The following is a 14389-nucleotide window of genomic DNA, read 5'->3' as shown; positions in this document are numbered from 1 at the left end:
CAAGCTAACAGACTGTGATATTGTGGTGTGTCCGTAACGTTCGTCAATATAATTACAGCAGCAGTGGATGGCAGCCTGATGACGTTGTTCTCTGACATAGCAGCTTGACGTATTTTGGCCGTGATTGGAACCCAGAAACTATGAGTTATTTTTGCAACAAATCAAACCCGTTCCTATATTCATTCGGCTTACTTTCTTATCGAGAACAATTTACGCATTTATTGAGGTCATTACAGGGTTGATGAGTAGTAGAGCGGGCCCGTGCTTGTTTACGAGCAGAGAGTCGGTCGGGTGCGCCTTGCGAGGTCGATTTAGTTGTTTTTGGTCGGTACCGGTTCGCAAAGGGCAGGTCGCGATGACGTCACGGCCTTCGCACGTACATTACCGCATTAGGTATAAGGACGACAACGCGGCAACGGTCGGAGCCGATCCCAATATACTCTTATTGTTGAACATATACGTACAAATAATCTCTCACAAATACATAAAGTAAATTCCTTTATTGTGAAATGTTTTACTCTCTTCTCGCTTTTGATGTTCGATAGTTTATCTTTAGTATTCGTAAGAGTTTTAAATCACCAATATGAAGTAATTTAGAAGCGGTGCTACGGCATTACATGCGGTTAACTTGCAATTACTGTCTTATTTTATTAACTTGAGCAAGGAGAATTAGAAAAGTATTTCTTAATTCAGGTATTCCAAATCAGTATCATATAAACGCTTAGTGAATTAATTATGTACTTAGCTTTAATTTCTTCTAAAATTTCTTTTTCTTCTTCAATAAATTTGTCGCAATATTATGATGAGGCACGCGAGCCTAACGATGATATAATATTACCGTAAACGGCACTTTCGTAGGTGAAGTCCTAATACTTCTAATACATATTATTATTATAATGACAATATTAAACGCGAGATTAAGCCGTAATACTCGCAGCTGTAGGTACTACTCGTCATTATGTTTACGACGCACGAAAACGGTACAAAATCATTAATCTCTCTTTACGATTTAAACTCGGGTTTATTGTTATTGACGATGATTGGAATGCTTTACTGTGTGTGATGACAGCATTACGAATGCAATAGGCCGATTGTTTCCCATTAATAGGACGTTGAACTTGCAGCATCCTGTCGGAGGCGCGCGGACTCCGCGAGGTTCCGTCGCTGAACGGGTCGGCGCAGGTCCGCACCCTCCGCGTGGAGCGCGCCCGCCTCACGCGGCTCTCCACGGACCTCTGTCGACACGCGCCTCTGCTGCAGTCGCTGTGAGTACCAACTACCCTTCACGCGCCAACAATGGCACCACCGCATCTCTTCCCGTCGGTGCAAAATACAACTACGAGAGGTATCGAACAAAATCGAAGAAACTTTGACTTTGAAGTATAACTACTGATACTACCATTTATGTACGTAAATACATATACTTTCCCAAATATATCCGTTAATGATATTTGGAAAATAATTGTATTCTTCGAATTGCCATAAAAAACTGTGTGTGTGTGTGTGTGCGTGCGTGTGCGTGCGTGTGTATGTGGGTGTGTGTGTGCGTGTGTGTGCACCATAAAATAAACAGATAGGTGATACTTACCCACGTTCAGAATGCGTCGCGATATCAGTGAAAATACTAGAAGCTCTTTAGAATTAAATAAAAAGTGAGCAATGAAGATTTCAATCGGCAGATACACACATCCGCCTCCGCTGTCGTCTCTCGCTTGCACCGCGAGACACCCGAACTGTTTCATGAACCAATTAACGTTGTGTTTGAGTTCCTAATTGAGTACATTTTGCAGCGCTTCAATATATTTAATTAAATCGCTTCGAGACTGATATTTTTTACTTATTGCATAAACGATGTATGGGCTTATGGTCCACCTTACGTTTAGTGCTTACCGCAGCGTGAACGTCCTGCCAAGGGGCCGCAATGCATTCCTGAGAATCAAACTGAAAAAAAGTGCCGTACAATAGACCTAAAAACACTTACGTGCCTAATGTTGCTTGACAACATTCTGTCTACACAAATATACACGCGAGCAAAAGTTTAGAATCACTTACTTGAAATTGGTTCCGCGCGATCTGGCTTACTAAAAAAAAATTTTAATTATCATAAAAATGATATAATTTTAAAGGTTCAACTCTTAACTTTAAACTCATACTGAATTCATTAAAATCACTATTTAAGAAGCTATCCCGGGTTAGGTGAAGGAGGTAGGAAAACAAGGAAATATGAAAAAATAATGAATGAATAACAAAAAAACAAACAAAAATTAATTCATAATTTTTTTATTTAGCCTTCAATTTATGTGTCAGTACTTGGTGTTCCCTCCCCTCGCCCTAATAACTGCTCGAAGACGATTCTTCATAGACCTGATCAACTTCTGAATTGGTTCTTGTGGGATAACTTCCCACTTCTCAATCAACGCCGATTTCAGCTCATTCTGACATGAAAGAGCAGGAGTTCTGGAACGAACCTTCCTCTTCAGTTCATCCCACACGTGGTCAATGGGATTCAAGCCCAAGCTGAGCGCTGGCCAGTCCAATGTGGCGATACCGACTTCTTCGAGGTATTCAGTTGTTACACGGGCAGTGTGACAACGAGCGTTATCGTGCATAAGGAGCAAAGCATCACCGATATATCCCGCATAGGGAACGACATGTTCCAGCAGAATATCGGAAATGTACCGGTCCGAAGTTAGACCGCCACCTCGTCCCGCGCCAGGCACGCAAACAAGCTCGGTTTTACCGTCGAATGAAATGCCGGCCCACATCATACAAGAGCCGCCCCCTAAGCCACTGTTTCAGCGAAACAGCACTGCGCAAATCGCTCCCCAGGCCGCCTGTAGACCCGACCTCTTCGGTCGCTACCGTGCAAACACATTCTGCTCTCGTCGGAAAACAGGACTTGCCTGCATTGCTCAACCTCCCAATCAAGATGGGTGCGAGCAAATTGAAAGCGTGCTTGTCGGGGAGCTGCCGTGAGTTTTGGGCCTGTGGCACGCCTTTTTGGAGTCAAATTCGCTTGCTTGAGTCGTCGACAAACTGTCCACTCGCTGGCTGCTACCCCACGAACATCTCGGAGGTCCTATTGGACGTCGACACCAGGTTAATGCCGATTTCGGAGAGAGGTTGACACGATAAAACGGTCATCCCTCTCTGATGTGCACCGACGCCGTCCAGATCTTGGTCTCTAGATAAAGCCACAAATCTCCCGAATGCGCTTGTAAGCTTTCGAAACCTAGGACTGGCTTATGTGGAGTCGACGAACGACAGTCCACTGGTTGAACCCTTCTTGCAATAGGGCTACCATTTGTGCTGCTTCTGTAGGTGTTGTCTCCATTGTCGTACAAGTTAAAGGGTCAAAATTAGCGGAGATGTATACCGGTCAACGTGTGAAAGTCGAGTGATAAAGAAAATCCGATAGCAGGTGCTTTTACAGGAGTCAATAGGTCGCAACTCGCGACGTATCAAACAATTAAAACACGTCTTTTTCGTTATTCCTTCACTTAATCCGGGATAGCTTCTTAAATACTGGCTTGACTTTAATGAATTCAGTATCAGTTTAAAGTTAAAAGTTAAACCTTTAAAATTATGTCATTTTTATGATTATTAAAAAAATATTCAGTACACAAGATCGCGCGGAACCAATTTCAAGTAAGTGATTCCAAACTTTTGCTCGCGAGTGTAGTTGAAATGAAGTCGTTGTGGCCTAAAGGATAAGACGTCCGGTGCATTTGTATGTAGCGATGCACCGGTGTTCAAATCCCACTGGCGGGTACCAATTTTTCCAATGAAATACGTACTTCACAAATATTCATGATTGAAATCCACGGTGAAGGAATAACATCGTGTAATAAAAATCAAACCCGCAAAATTATAATTTGCGTTATTACTGTTGGTAGGACGTCTTGTGAGTCCGCACGGGTAGCTACCACCACCCTGCCTATTTCTGCCGTGAAGCAGTAATGCGTTTCGGTGTGAAGGGCGGGGCAGCCGTTGTACTGTAAAAGTGAAACCTTACAACTCATGTCACAATGTGTATGGCAGCATTTAAGTTGTAGATGTCTATGGGCTCCGGTAACCACTTAACATCAGGTGGGCCGTAAGCTCGTTCACCTATATAAGCAATTTTTTTTTTAAAAGTTCAAAGTGTTTATCCAAATCAGCTAGTGTTCCATGATTATGATGCAGTTTCTCATATTTTTGTCCCAGCTGAGCTTAATGTTAAGGACAACCGACGACCGCTCGGTCACTGTGTGGCAGACGCTCGAGCACGGTCCTGCCCCAGCCTGCACTACGCGGCAGAGGAACATGCCATGCTATCTAATTACTCGTCCGGCCCTCCCGCCAACAGTATACTAGACTCAAACATTTATTTTATTTTATTTTTATTTTTATTTATTTCTTAAGTCGCACCAACAAAGTGATCATCGATACAAAACATTGACAAATTGACAAAAGTTCATGGCAGATGTCACCTCAATTATAGGTGCAATCGACAGTGCATTAACATAAAAAATAAAAAAAATAAATTTTATATATATATATATATATATATAAAATATAATATATATAACATTAACATATTCTATCCAGCAGCGTTGTAGTTAGTAACGAATGGCTGTCTTTGTTGCAGCGAAATGAAGTCCAACTACATAGATCGCGTTCCAGACCTGCACGAATGCTCCGAACTTCATTTACTGTGAGTACTACACGAGGCGCCTCGCCGCTTGTACAGCAACAGTTTAGAAGACACGGAATTGAACAGTTTTTTACAATAACTGTTTACCTTTTGAGACTTTTATTACTGGTGGTAGGACCTCTTGTGAGTCCGCGCGGGTAAGTACCACCACCCGCCTATTTCTGCCGTGAAGCAGTAATGCGTTTCGGTTTGAAGGGTAGGGCAGCCGTTGTAACTATACTTGAGACCCTAGAACTTATATCTCAAGGTGGGTGGCGCATTTACGTTGTAGATGTCTATGGGCTCCAGTAACCACTTAATATCAAGTGAGCTGTGAGCTCGTCCACCCATCTAAACAATAACAAAAAAAAAGACCGTCGGTGTGTCGGAGCACAGTGTCCTCGGTAGTCGGTATACAGAAGGCGACCTGCCCACAGAGACCTGTCGTCTAACGAGATCAGCGCGGTGCAGGGCAGCTCGTTCCGCGGCCTGCACAAACTGCTGGACCTGCTCCTCGCGAGGAACCGGCTGCGGCACATCCCCTCCGACACCTTCATACACACACCGGACCTACAGAGACTGTGAGCATTGCCTACCATCCTACCCGACTTACCGGCCATACGCGAGCAAACCAGACCTGCGGATCTGATCTAAGACTCTAATAATGAAGGTTACGAGGGCTCTTAAACTTACCTTGAAAACTTATCTTCATACTCACTGTGTATTTCAAATTTAAGGTTTACTCTTTGTATCTACTATACATGTACCTAGCTGATATTATTAGCGTTCCATAACTAGACCGGGTACTAAAGGTCATCACATAAGTTTACAATTACCAATCACTAGATTCTTCAAGAATTAAGTGGTTTCATTTGACTAACGAGTTCAAATTGCGAGGAGCTGAGCCACGGCCCGCGCCGGCGCCGGCTCGGCTCGGCTAGTTAGTCTCCGCTGTGGACAATAATGAACAGATTTAACAAAGAAGTGACTGAACAACTGACAATAGCGCTGAAGTACTATAAAGATTGCAGCGTCAGAGCGTGGCGGGGTGAGGGCGGGGTGGGGGCGGGGTGAGGACGGGCCGCTCTGGGAACAACAAACAAATAAGCAGTTCTCTTGCACGTTCAATAAACATTTAATTTATTGGCAAACTTACATCCACAATTACCAAATGTATTCCTTTCCGAGCGACTCTAGTGATCTCTTATTTCTTTGATATCCCGAATAAGGTACTAATTTAATTAATTGACTAGGGAACAAAAATCGTTCTTTTTCAAATTGAATATAAATAGGTCAACGAGCTCACGGCTCGTCTGGTATAAAGTCGTTTGATTGATTGACATGTAACAATACCCAATTTCCTATTGAAAAAACTAACCACTCGATCCAAATTCCATCTAATCCATCCTTCAAAATGAATGGGCTGCCGCCGAACCGAGTCATACATATCCGTCCAGACACACGGCTCTATGAATAAATCCTGCCTTCAATAACGTCACAAAAGGGGATTCAAATGTGCCAACAACGCCAAGACGTCCTCTGACGGCTACTCGATCGGTCACTACACACAATGCTAAGACGAGCACTTGACGCTTGTTTTTCGATTTCTGAGGCCAATCCAATAGAGTAGTTATAATTTTTATATTTTTTTGATTTGTATCACTATACTGAACGTCCATATTTACAGTATTCTTAAAATACTAAATATCGCGGTCATCATAATAAGTAAATAGATATTTACTTGAAATAAAATCCGCTAATCATTTATCTGTTAATTCCTCTCTAAATGAATGCATGGCTGCTGTACCTTCGGCCCGCAGTGTTCAATCGCTTCCAGTCTGCTATATGGTTTATTAGGATTATAAATATCATTTTGAAAGGTGGCTTAAACCCACAGTGAGTAGTATATATAACAGCACAGTCGACGTGAGGCGGCCTTCGCTCGTAAACTCTTAGACATTACCGTGCTGATGGCACGTCTCCTTGCAATATGATTTTACGACTGTTCCCAGACATTGATATGAAGTCTCCCTGAATACGAAGTGTCGGCGACCATTAAAATGTCTAACTTCTAATAAATTTGCAAATTTAAAGTTACTACTTTGAAGTTACTTGAAATTATGATTCAAATTTTTGGCACAAGCTCACAGCGTATTGGTGTTAAGTGACAGCCATGGACACTATAACTTAAACACCGTCACCGTTTTTTTATAGCAGTAGTCCGACCCTCATAAGAAGTGTTCGCGCCTAGGGGGCACGCAAGGTATATGGAATTTGGTGGTCTGCAGACGTTGGGTGCAGACCGCGGGCCCAAGGATATCTGTAAGGCCCTGCCCATCAACCGACTCTCCTTACACTCTCTCACCCGACGTCCGATCACCACCCGGGGTCAAAACCCGAGCAGAGTAGGAGGATTCCCGCGGTCAATACTGCAACCAGACTCGTGGCGCTACGCCGAGGACGCCTGACGGGTCGTCGAGGTGATCGTCGATGACAAACGACGCCGGTCTCCGCGGTGCCGCGGCCTGTCAAGCCGCCCGGGTGGTGCTGCTGGTGCACCAGGATATGGCGCTGAGCCTCCCGGTCGGAACGTGGTACACCGCCAACTGGGTTGCTCTTCCACAATGCGACCGCAGAAACTGACACGATCCTTCTGGTGCCAGCGCGCTAGTGTGATGGTAGAGTGTGATCGGAGGAGATAAAGGCTGCAGCCTTCAGTCATCTTGTGACCATCACCGATTCTGTGACCAGAGAGGAGACCTAACTGTGATCGCGCGCTGCGTACGTCCCAACGCCGCGACATTGTCGAGCGTTAGGGCATTGACGCTGATGTCGACCGCACCAACCCCGTGTAGAAGCGGCGCACCGCCTCATCGGGCCCACTGACGTTCGGCAACAGCATACTCAGCGAGCCCACGGCCGCCATCAGTCGGGGACTCAACTTTTCAAAGTCAGCGCGGAAGCTCCAACAACCGTCTAGTACGAGACGGAGGTACCACAACCCAGTTGCCTCGATCCCGACGCGGACACCTCTGATGCCTCCGGGCCCCGTGAAACAACAAAGCCTGGGATTTATCGAGTAAAAACCGTCATCTACCGCTATTAACCACAAACAAAACACGTCGATGATTCGTAGTGACAATAGCCAAGGTGGTAGTCCCAACAACATTTCTCCAGTGGAGGGATGGGAAGCCATAAGATGATATAAAAGAGAAGACTGGACGCGATATAAGACGCCGAAAAGACAAAAGTATCAGACTAAGAGATTCCCCCTAAGTAAGAGTAAGGTACTAAGGCCTCCCGGCGAGGACGCACACCGCTTCGAAGGAGACGGAGCCGTACCCTCGGATCACCTTACAGCGTTCGTCATATTATTAATGTTCAATTTCCTTTGTTTTAATTTTTTTTTTTTAGTGTCGATGAGATGTAACTTTATTTGAAGAACGATTCTTTCTTTAACTCTCATTTCGTTTTTAGGAATCTTGAAGAGAACCAAATAGAGCATATAGACATGGAGGCGTTCGTATCGATCTCTAAATTGGAAGATTTGTGAGTAATTGAAACTAAATTATGCATAGAAATTAGATATTACATATATACACCAATTTTTTTTGGATTATTTAGTGTATAAGTGATTTAAATAATAGCTCTCATTGTAACACAAGTACCTGATGTGAACAACATGGCTCCAGGAACGTGGGAAACAACATATTCCCGTGGCTGCCCGCCAGCGGACTGCAGCGGCTCCTCCATCTCAAGGCGCACAACAACCCCAACCTGCGGCACTTCCATCCGCCGGACGTCTTTCCCAGGATACAGGTCCGACAGCCATAAGTATCTCTTCATATGAGTTGCATCTGTCGCTAAACTTATCATTTCATTTTCATTATATTCGGTAGAGGATTTTGAAGTTCAGGGAGATATGACTGTGCAAGATTTTAGTACAAGTTCCTTAACGCGGCTTGCGGCCGGGGCTGACTGATAGAAATCGCCGCGGAACGCGCTAAACCCTAGCTCTTGACTTAACGATAAACAAATGTGACATAAACACTGCTGTGTAAATTCCAAGTCCATTACCTTAGTGGCACTTAAAACCGGTATTGTTAGTGCGTCACCAGTAATAATACATACTTGAGAAGCACCCAATACAACTTTTAAACAAACTTAAATTTGAATGTTATTTAAAAAAAATGGATACAATTTTTGCTATTCATTCATGACCGTATTTCATTTTTTTATTGGCACTGTAGGCAGACGACCATACGGCCCACATGATGGTGAATGGTTACCGTCGCTCATGGACGTCTGTAATGCTAGGGACATAGCCAAGTCGCTATCTACAAAAATACTAAAATAAAATATGTCTAATTAAGGGTGGGTATTTTGTACTCAAAATTTAATTGTGCACAAATTGTTTACCTTCGTCTTACCCTTATGTGGGGAGCAGCGTCTCCACTCAGGCCTATCATGCGTCGTCTCTGCACTCACACTCTTCTCACGCATGTCCTCTTTCACACAGTGCATTCAAGTCTAAGGACACCCTCTCAGCACATTATTACCCAGAGCCTTTTCGGCTTCTTCACTGATCATTTCCTTTTCGCTCTACAATTCTTTACCGATCTCTATAAACGATAAAAAGTATTGTTATGCTGTTAGACACTGGTACTGTCGTACGCGTACCACTGCTGCGAGTTCATGCCGCTGATGGAGGGCGGCACCGTCACGGAGGAGGAGACTTCGGAGGAAGACGCCTCCACCGACCTCGTCATCATCCCCTCACAGAGTATCGACGCCGAAGCCTGGCTTAACGCCACTGACGTGTGGTCGCAATGTGCGTAAATAACAACAAGCCAATTTACATAATCTCTCGAAGGGGCATAATTCTAAAATATTATTTTAATTTTACAGTGAACGTGTCGGCTGCTGGCGGCAGTCGCTGGCAGGCCATGCTGGAGGACTGGGAATCCGATCTGGTAGAAGGCGTCTCTGAACATCGCGTCGAACCTTCGAGACGCGTCCAGTGTCTGCCTCTACCCGGTGCGCATAGGTTTAGAGAAATATGTATAGAGAATAAGAATATGTATTTAATACAATTTTTCAGTGGTCTCCACAAGACCGGCATCCGGCTCGTACTGTATTCTGATTTTATTGAATGAGTGACATCGGTTCTCGGCAGGTCCATTCCTTCCGTGCGTGGACCTGTTCGACTGGTGGACGCTCCGCTGCGGCGTGTGGGCGGTGTTCCTGCTGGCGCTGCTCGGCAACGGCACGGTGGTGTTCGTGCTCATCTGCAGCCGCAGCCGCATCGACGTGCCGCGCTTCCTCGTCACTAACCTCGCCGCCGCTGACTTCTTCATGGGAATATATTTAGGTAGGTCTATACCACTTACGATGACATTTCGCTAATTGCTAGATTATAGAACGTGAACATTTCCAATTTCAGGCTTCTTGGCGGTCGTGGATGCGGGAACCCTGGGAGAGTTCCGCGCGCACGCGATCGCCTGGCAGATGTCCGGCGGCTGCCGCCTGGCGGGCTTCCTCGGCGTGCTGTCCTCCGAGCTGTCGGTGTACACGCTGGCGGTCATCACGCTCGAGCGGAACTACGCCATCACTCACGCCATGCACCTCAACAAGAGACTGTCGCTGCGGCACGCCGCTTTCGTGATGGCGGCGGGCTGGGGCTTCTCCCTGACCGCGGCGTCGCTGCCGCTGCTGGGCGTGTCCGACTACCGCAAGTTCGCCGTGTGCCTGCCCTTCGAGACCGGCTCGCCCGTCGCGCTCGGCTACGTGGTGTCCCTGCTCGCCATCAACGGAGTCGCTTTCCTGGTGCTGCTCGGCTGCTACCTCAAGATGTACTGCGCCATCCGGGGCTCCCAGGCATGGAACTCCAACGATTCCCGCATCGCGAAGCGGATGGCGCTGCTCGTGTTCACGGATTTCCTGTGTTGGTCTCCGATCGCCTTCTTCGCTCTAACCGCCGCGTTCGGGTTGCAGCTCGTTTCTTTGGAGGAGGCTAAAGTTTTCACTGTATTCGTACTACCGCTGAACTCCTGCTGCAACCCATTTTTATACGCGATCTTAACGAAACAATTCAAGAAGGATTGCGCGCTTGTCTGCAAGGCAATCGAGGAGTCCAGGGTGACCCGCGGCATCGGCCGCTGTCGGCACTCTTCCAACTTCAGCAACCGCCAGACGCCGGCCAACACCAACAGCCTCGCCGAGCGCTCGTCCCGCGGGCAGCACCACGCGGCGTGCGCGTGCCGCCGCCTGCTGCCGGCCGGCGCGCCGCCCCCGCCGCCGCCCGCCGCCCGCCGCGCGCGACTGCTGCGCTGGCTGCGCGCGTGCGGGCCCCGCTCGGCGCCCGCGCCCGCCCCCGCGCCCCGCCCGCCCGCCGCCGCGCCCGCCCGCACGGGCTCGGTGTCGTCGTCGGTGGAGTTCTCGTCGTCCCGCTCGGACTCGTGGCGCACGTACGGGCGCGCGCCCCCGCCGCCGCGGCGCGCCGTGTCGTGGCTGGTGGCTCGCAAGACGTCGCAGGACTCGAACCTGTCGTCGTCGCGCAACGACTCGTCCGGGTCCAACGCGACGGCGTCGACGGGCACGTGGCGCACGTCGCGGTCGGGGGGCAGCGCGGCGGGGGGCGCGGGCCGGCCGCGGCTGACGCGCCAGCCCGCGGTGTCGGCGGAGGAGCCCCCGCTGTCCCCCCCCGCGCTGCCGGCGCCGCGCCACCTGCACACGATCCCGTCGGCAGCAGAGGCGGAGCTGCAGCAGGAGGAGCCGGACGCTCGTTGACTCGATGCAGCCGGCCCCCGCCTCCCCTCCCACACTTACTCCAGCTTGCCGTACTCTTAAATTATTCTAAGTCGTAATCATCCCACGATGCTCCCTTGCACGCAGCGATCTCAAAGTGTCTTAAAGTGCCGTCCATTAGAAGCCACACTCACAGCGTCCCTCTGACCGAATGGATCCGCCGGGTCCTCGCTCCGCCGACGGTAGCTCTCTAGTGAAGCGCCTTCGTTGAATCTTCATCATCAATGGACATACAATTAGATAGTTTTCTACAGAACTACAGTATTACAGTGAACTGTGCATCCGGGATGTTCACGTTTACATGGGTCTAAGAATAAAGTATTACGATAGCATAATAATATAAGTAAATTATTTATTTATTTAGGAAATTTTACATGATAAGATTAGATAACTTTAGATAATAAACCATATAAATTATGAAGTATTTACAATACATTAGTGTGTATTTACCGTGTGCTACGTGTGTTGGTTGTAATGTATTGCAGAGCGCGCACGTACAATATGCTGAATTGTTAAACATTTGAACCAAAAAGTGATCCCCGTCCCCGGCAAGGCGCCGGCATCTGTAATGGACACTTCAACTTATTCCTTCGTTAACGAAACAAAGTGAAATAAAACTGATTTTAAGTAAAATGTCATTATAAAACACTTGGGGCAAACTGAAGGTGTGAAATGCTAGCTCTCAGTCGCTCCCACGGGCCGCACTCACCAGTGGCTGCTTCACATTATTGTATTAATGTTTTAAATACCAGTTGAAACAACAGCTGCATTGTAAAAATTACAATATTAATAACGACATGCAGCCGTCGGGGCGGCGCGCGGCCGCGTGTTGCGAGACCCAGGCCAATACTGTCAAGTAGTGTAATAGAAACTTTAATTTAATCTTTTTTTTCGAATTTAAACAAAGGAGCAGAAGATGCCCAGTCAGTGTCGGGCGCACGCGGGCCACCCGCCACAACCACAACACGCAGTCGCCGACCTATTTCCTGTTGTTTTCATACAGTTTATATGGACTCGCCGCACACGGTTGAGGTCGGTGGCCGCCGCACTCTACTTTTTTTTTTATTGCTTAGATAGGTGGACGAGCTCACAGCCCACCTGGTGTTAAATGGTTACTGGAGCCCATAGACATCTACAACGTAAATGCGCCACCCACCTTGAGATATCAGTTCTAAGGTCTCAAGTATAGTTACACTTAAAAAATGTATGAAAATTAGGGGAAATATTCCGGTGGCGGGGTTTTGTGGTTGTGGTCGGTGGCCCGTGTGCGACGACCCTCAGTGGCTACTTCTGTTCAAACTGTGAATAAAGTAATTTTGTTTCTGAATGGGCAGTTGAAGATTGTATAAGAATATATTATTATACAGTATGTAGACAATATATTAATGCAGTTAAAAATAAATTCTCAACGGTGGAACTGCCGGCCGGAGTCCCGCGACACAGACTCGTTTTCTCATTCGTTTTAATTGTTTTGCGATGACAGATTAATTCAAGGACTTCAACTACAGACATTGTAATTTTTTTAGTTAGAAAAATCTATCTTATTAATTTACTAATAAACAAATATGAACAAAAAAAACTATAAAATTAATGCAACATTTTGTAACAAATTGCTCATAAATTTAATTTCAGTATTGTTTTTAAAATTATCAAACATTGTAAATGAATTTGTAACATTTTTACGATTAACTATTTGTATGACTTAACTATTAATCTAGAAGTTGTCGTTATTATACGTGACGTCGAATGAGACGAGCTCAGCCGAGTGCCAACTGCTTCTAATATTCACACAACTATTTTTTTGTGTTTATGGCCTGGTTGGTATCTTAAAAGAAACTAAAAGCTAAAATTCATCGACTTAATGTTAGGTAACATTTCCATAAAGTTGTTTTGAGTCCATTAACTTGATAATAGTTCTGTAAGGATCAAATCTGCGACATCCTCCTTCCAGCTGTCGTAGCCCCTGTTTTCCATGCATTATTGCTTCATAAATCGGGACAAATTGCCATACTTCGGTATGCTATTCGCATCACAGATTTGGCTGACTTCACTCCAAAATTTATCCACCATAAAAGTTTCAGACGTCGAACTAGAGTTGACAATAAATTAGACACGGAAACATCTAATTTTAATTTCCTATATTCTTTGTCAACAATTTGCATGTTTTCTGTTGCAGCGACAAGAATATCGTGATGAATAGGACATCGTGATATCCTTGTGTATATTTATATTTATTCTGATCGGAAAAAAGACAATAACTAATCAACATATTTTACACAACCACTTTAAAGTGTGTGGTCGAATCTTATATTATTGTATATTGACACCCGTATCCATAATGTTGCTATTCTATACATCTGTATATTGTAATAAGTGGTATTGCATATTATGTACTTAAAATCCTAATCAATATTTTTATGAATACAAACGCTTCAAACGTGCCACGTCAACACAAAAATACTTAGGTATGTAAAAGTACAACTTACAAATATGTACATATATTGTTATTTGAAATAAGACAATTTATAATTTATGGACTTTAATATTAATGATATTAATTGAATGATGTTCAATGTGTATTTGGCAGTATATACCTACTTAAAGTTGGCACACGCGAAGATAAATAACAAAGTTTGTTAAGTTGTTATCATACTTATTATCTATATCCTTTAAAATTTGTTAAAGTAATTATTTTAAAGAAACCAAGACACGGTGCGCACCTGCCTGCTACTTCAGTAATGTAGATACCCAACTCATATATCTATATATACTATATAAATGTTGAAGTGAAAGATGCATGTTGATTTGTACATAGTTGTATTTATTGAGGTAGCCGTGTGACGAGTGTTTGAGAGTACCATTTATTTATATACTACTTATATCTATATTAAACAAAATACTTCCATA

At 45.4% G+C, this 14389-nt stretch overlaps 1 protein-coding gene across 5 annotated transcripts in view; it reads left to right on the top strand.

Annotated features, from left to right (window-relative positions):
• LOC114248009 (follicle-stimulating hormone receptor-like) overlaps window positions 1-14389 on the top strand; it is a 65588-nt gene extending 51199 nt beyond the window's left edge. For all 5 annotated transcript variants that reach the window (XM_089739269.1, XM_089739268.1, XM_089739267.1 and 2 more), the window contains 9 exons: window positions 1125-1265; window positions 4631-4696; window positions 5113-5256; window positions 8153-8224; window positions 8368-8494; window positions 9332-9506; window positions 9584-9712; window positions 9852-10046; window positions 10119-14389. In XM_089739269.1, the coding sequence (XP_089595395.1) occupies window positions 1125-1265; window positions 4631-4696; window positions 5113-5256; window positions 8153-8224; window positions 8368-8494; window positions 9332-9506; window positions 9584-9712; window positions 9852-10046; window positions 10119-11464 (2395 nt within the window). In that variant the 3' untranslated portion in view covers window positions 11465-14389. The remainder of the gene's footprint in view (window positions 1-1124; window positions 1266-4630; window positions 4697-5112; window positions 5257-8152; window positions 8225-8367; window positions 8495-9331; window positions 9507-9583; window positions 9713-9851; window positions 10047-10118) is intronic.

This window comes from Bombyx mandarina, chromosome A1 (assembly GCF_030267445.1).
Source record: "Bombyx mandarina strain Sakado chromosome A1, ASM3026744v2".
NCBI classification, from domain to species: Eukaryota; Metazoa; Arthropoda; class Insecta; order Lepidoptera; family Bombycidae; genus Bombyx; species Bombyx mandarina.
The sequence above is the reverse complement of the archived record's forward strand: the minus strand, read 5'-3'. Positions and strand labels throughout refer to the sequence as shown.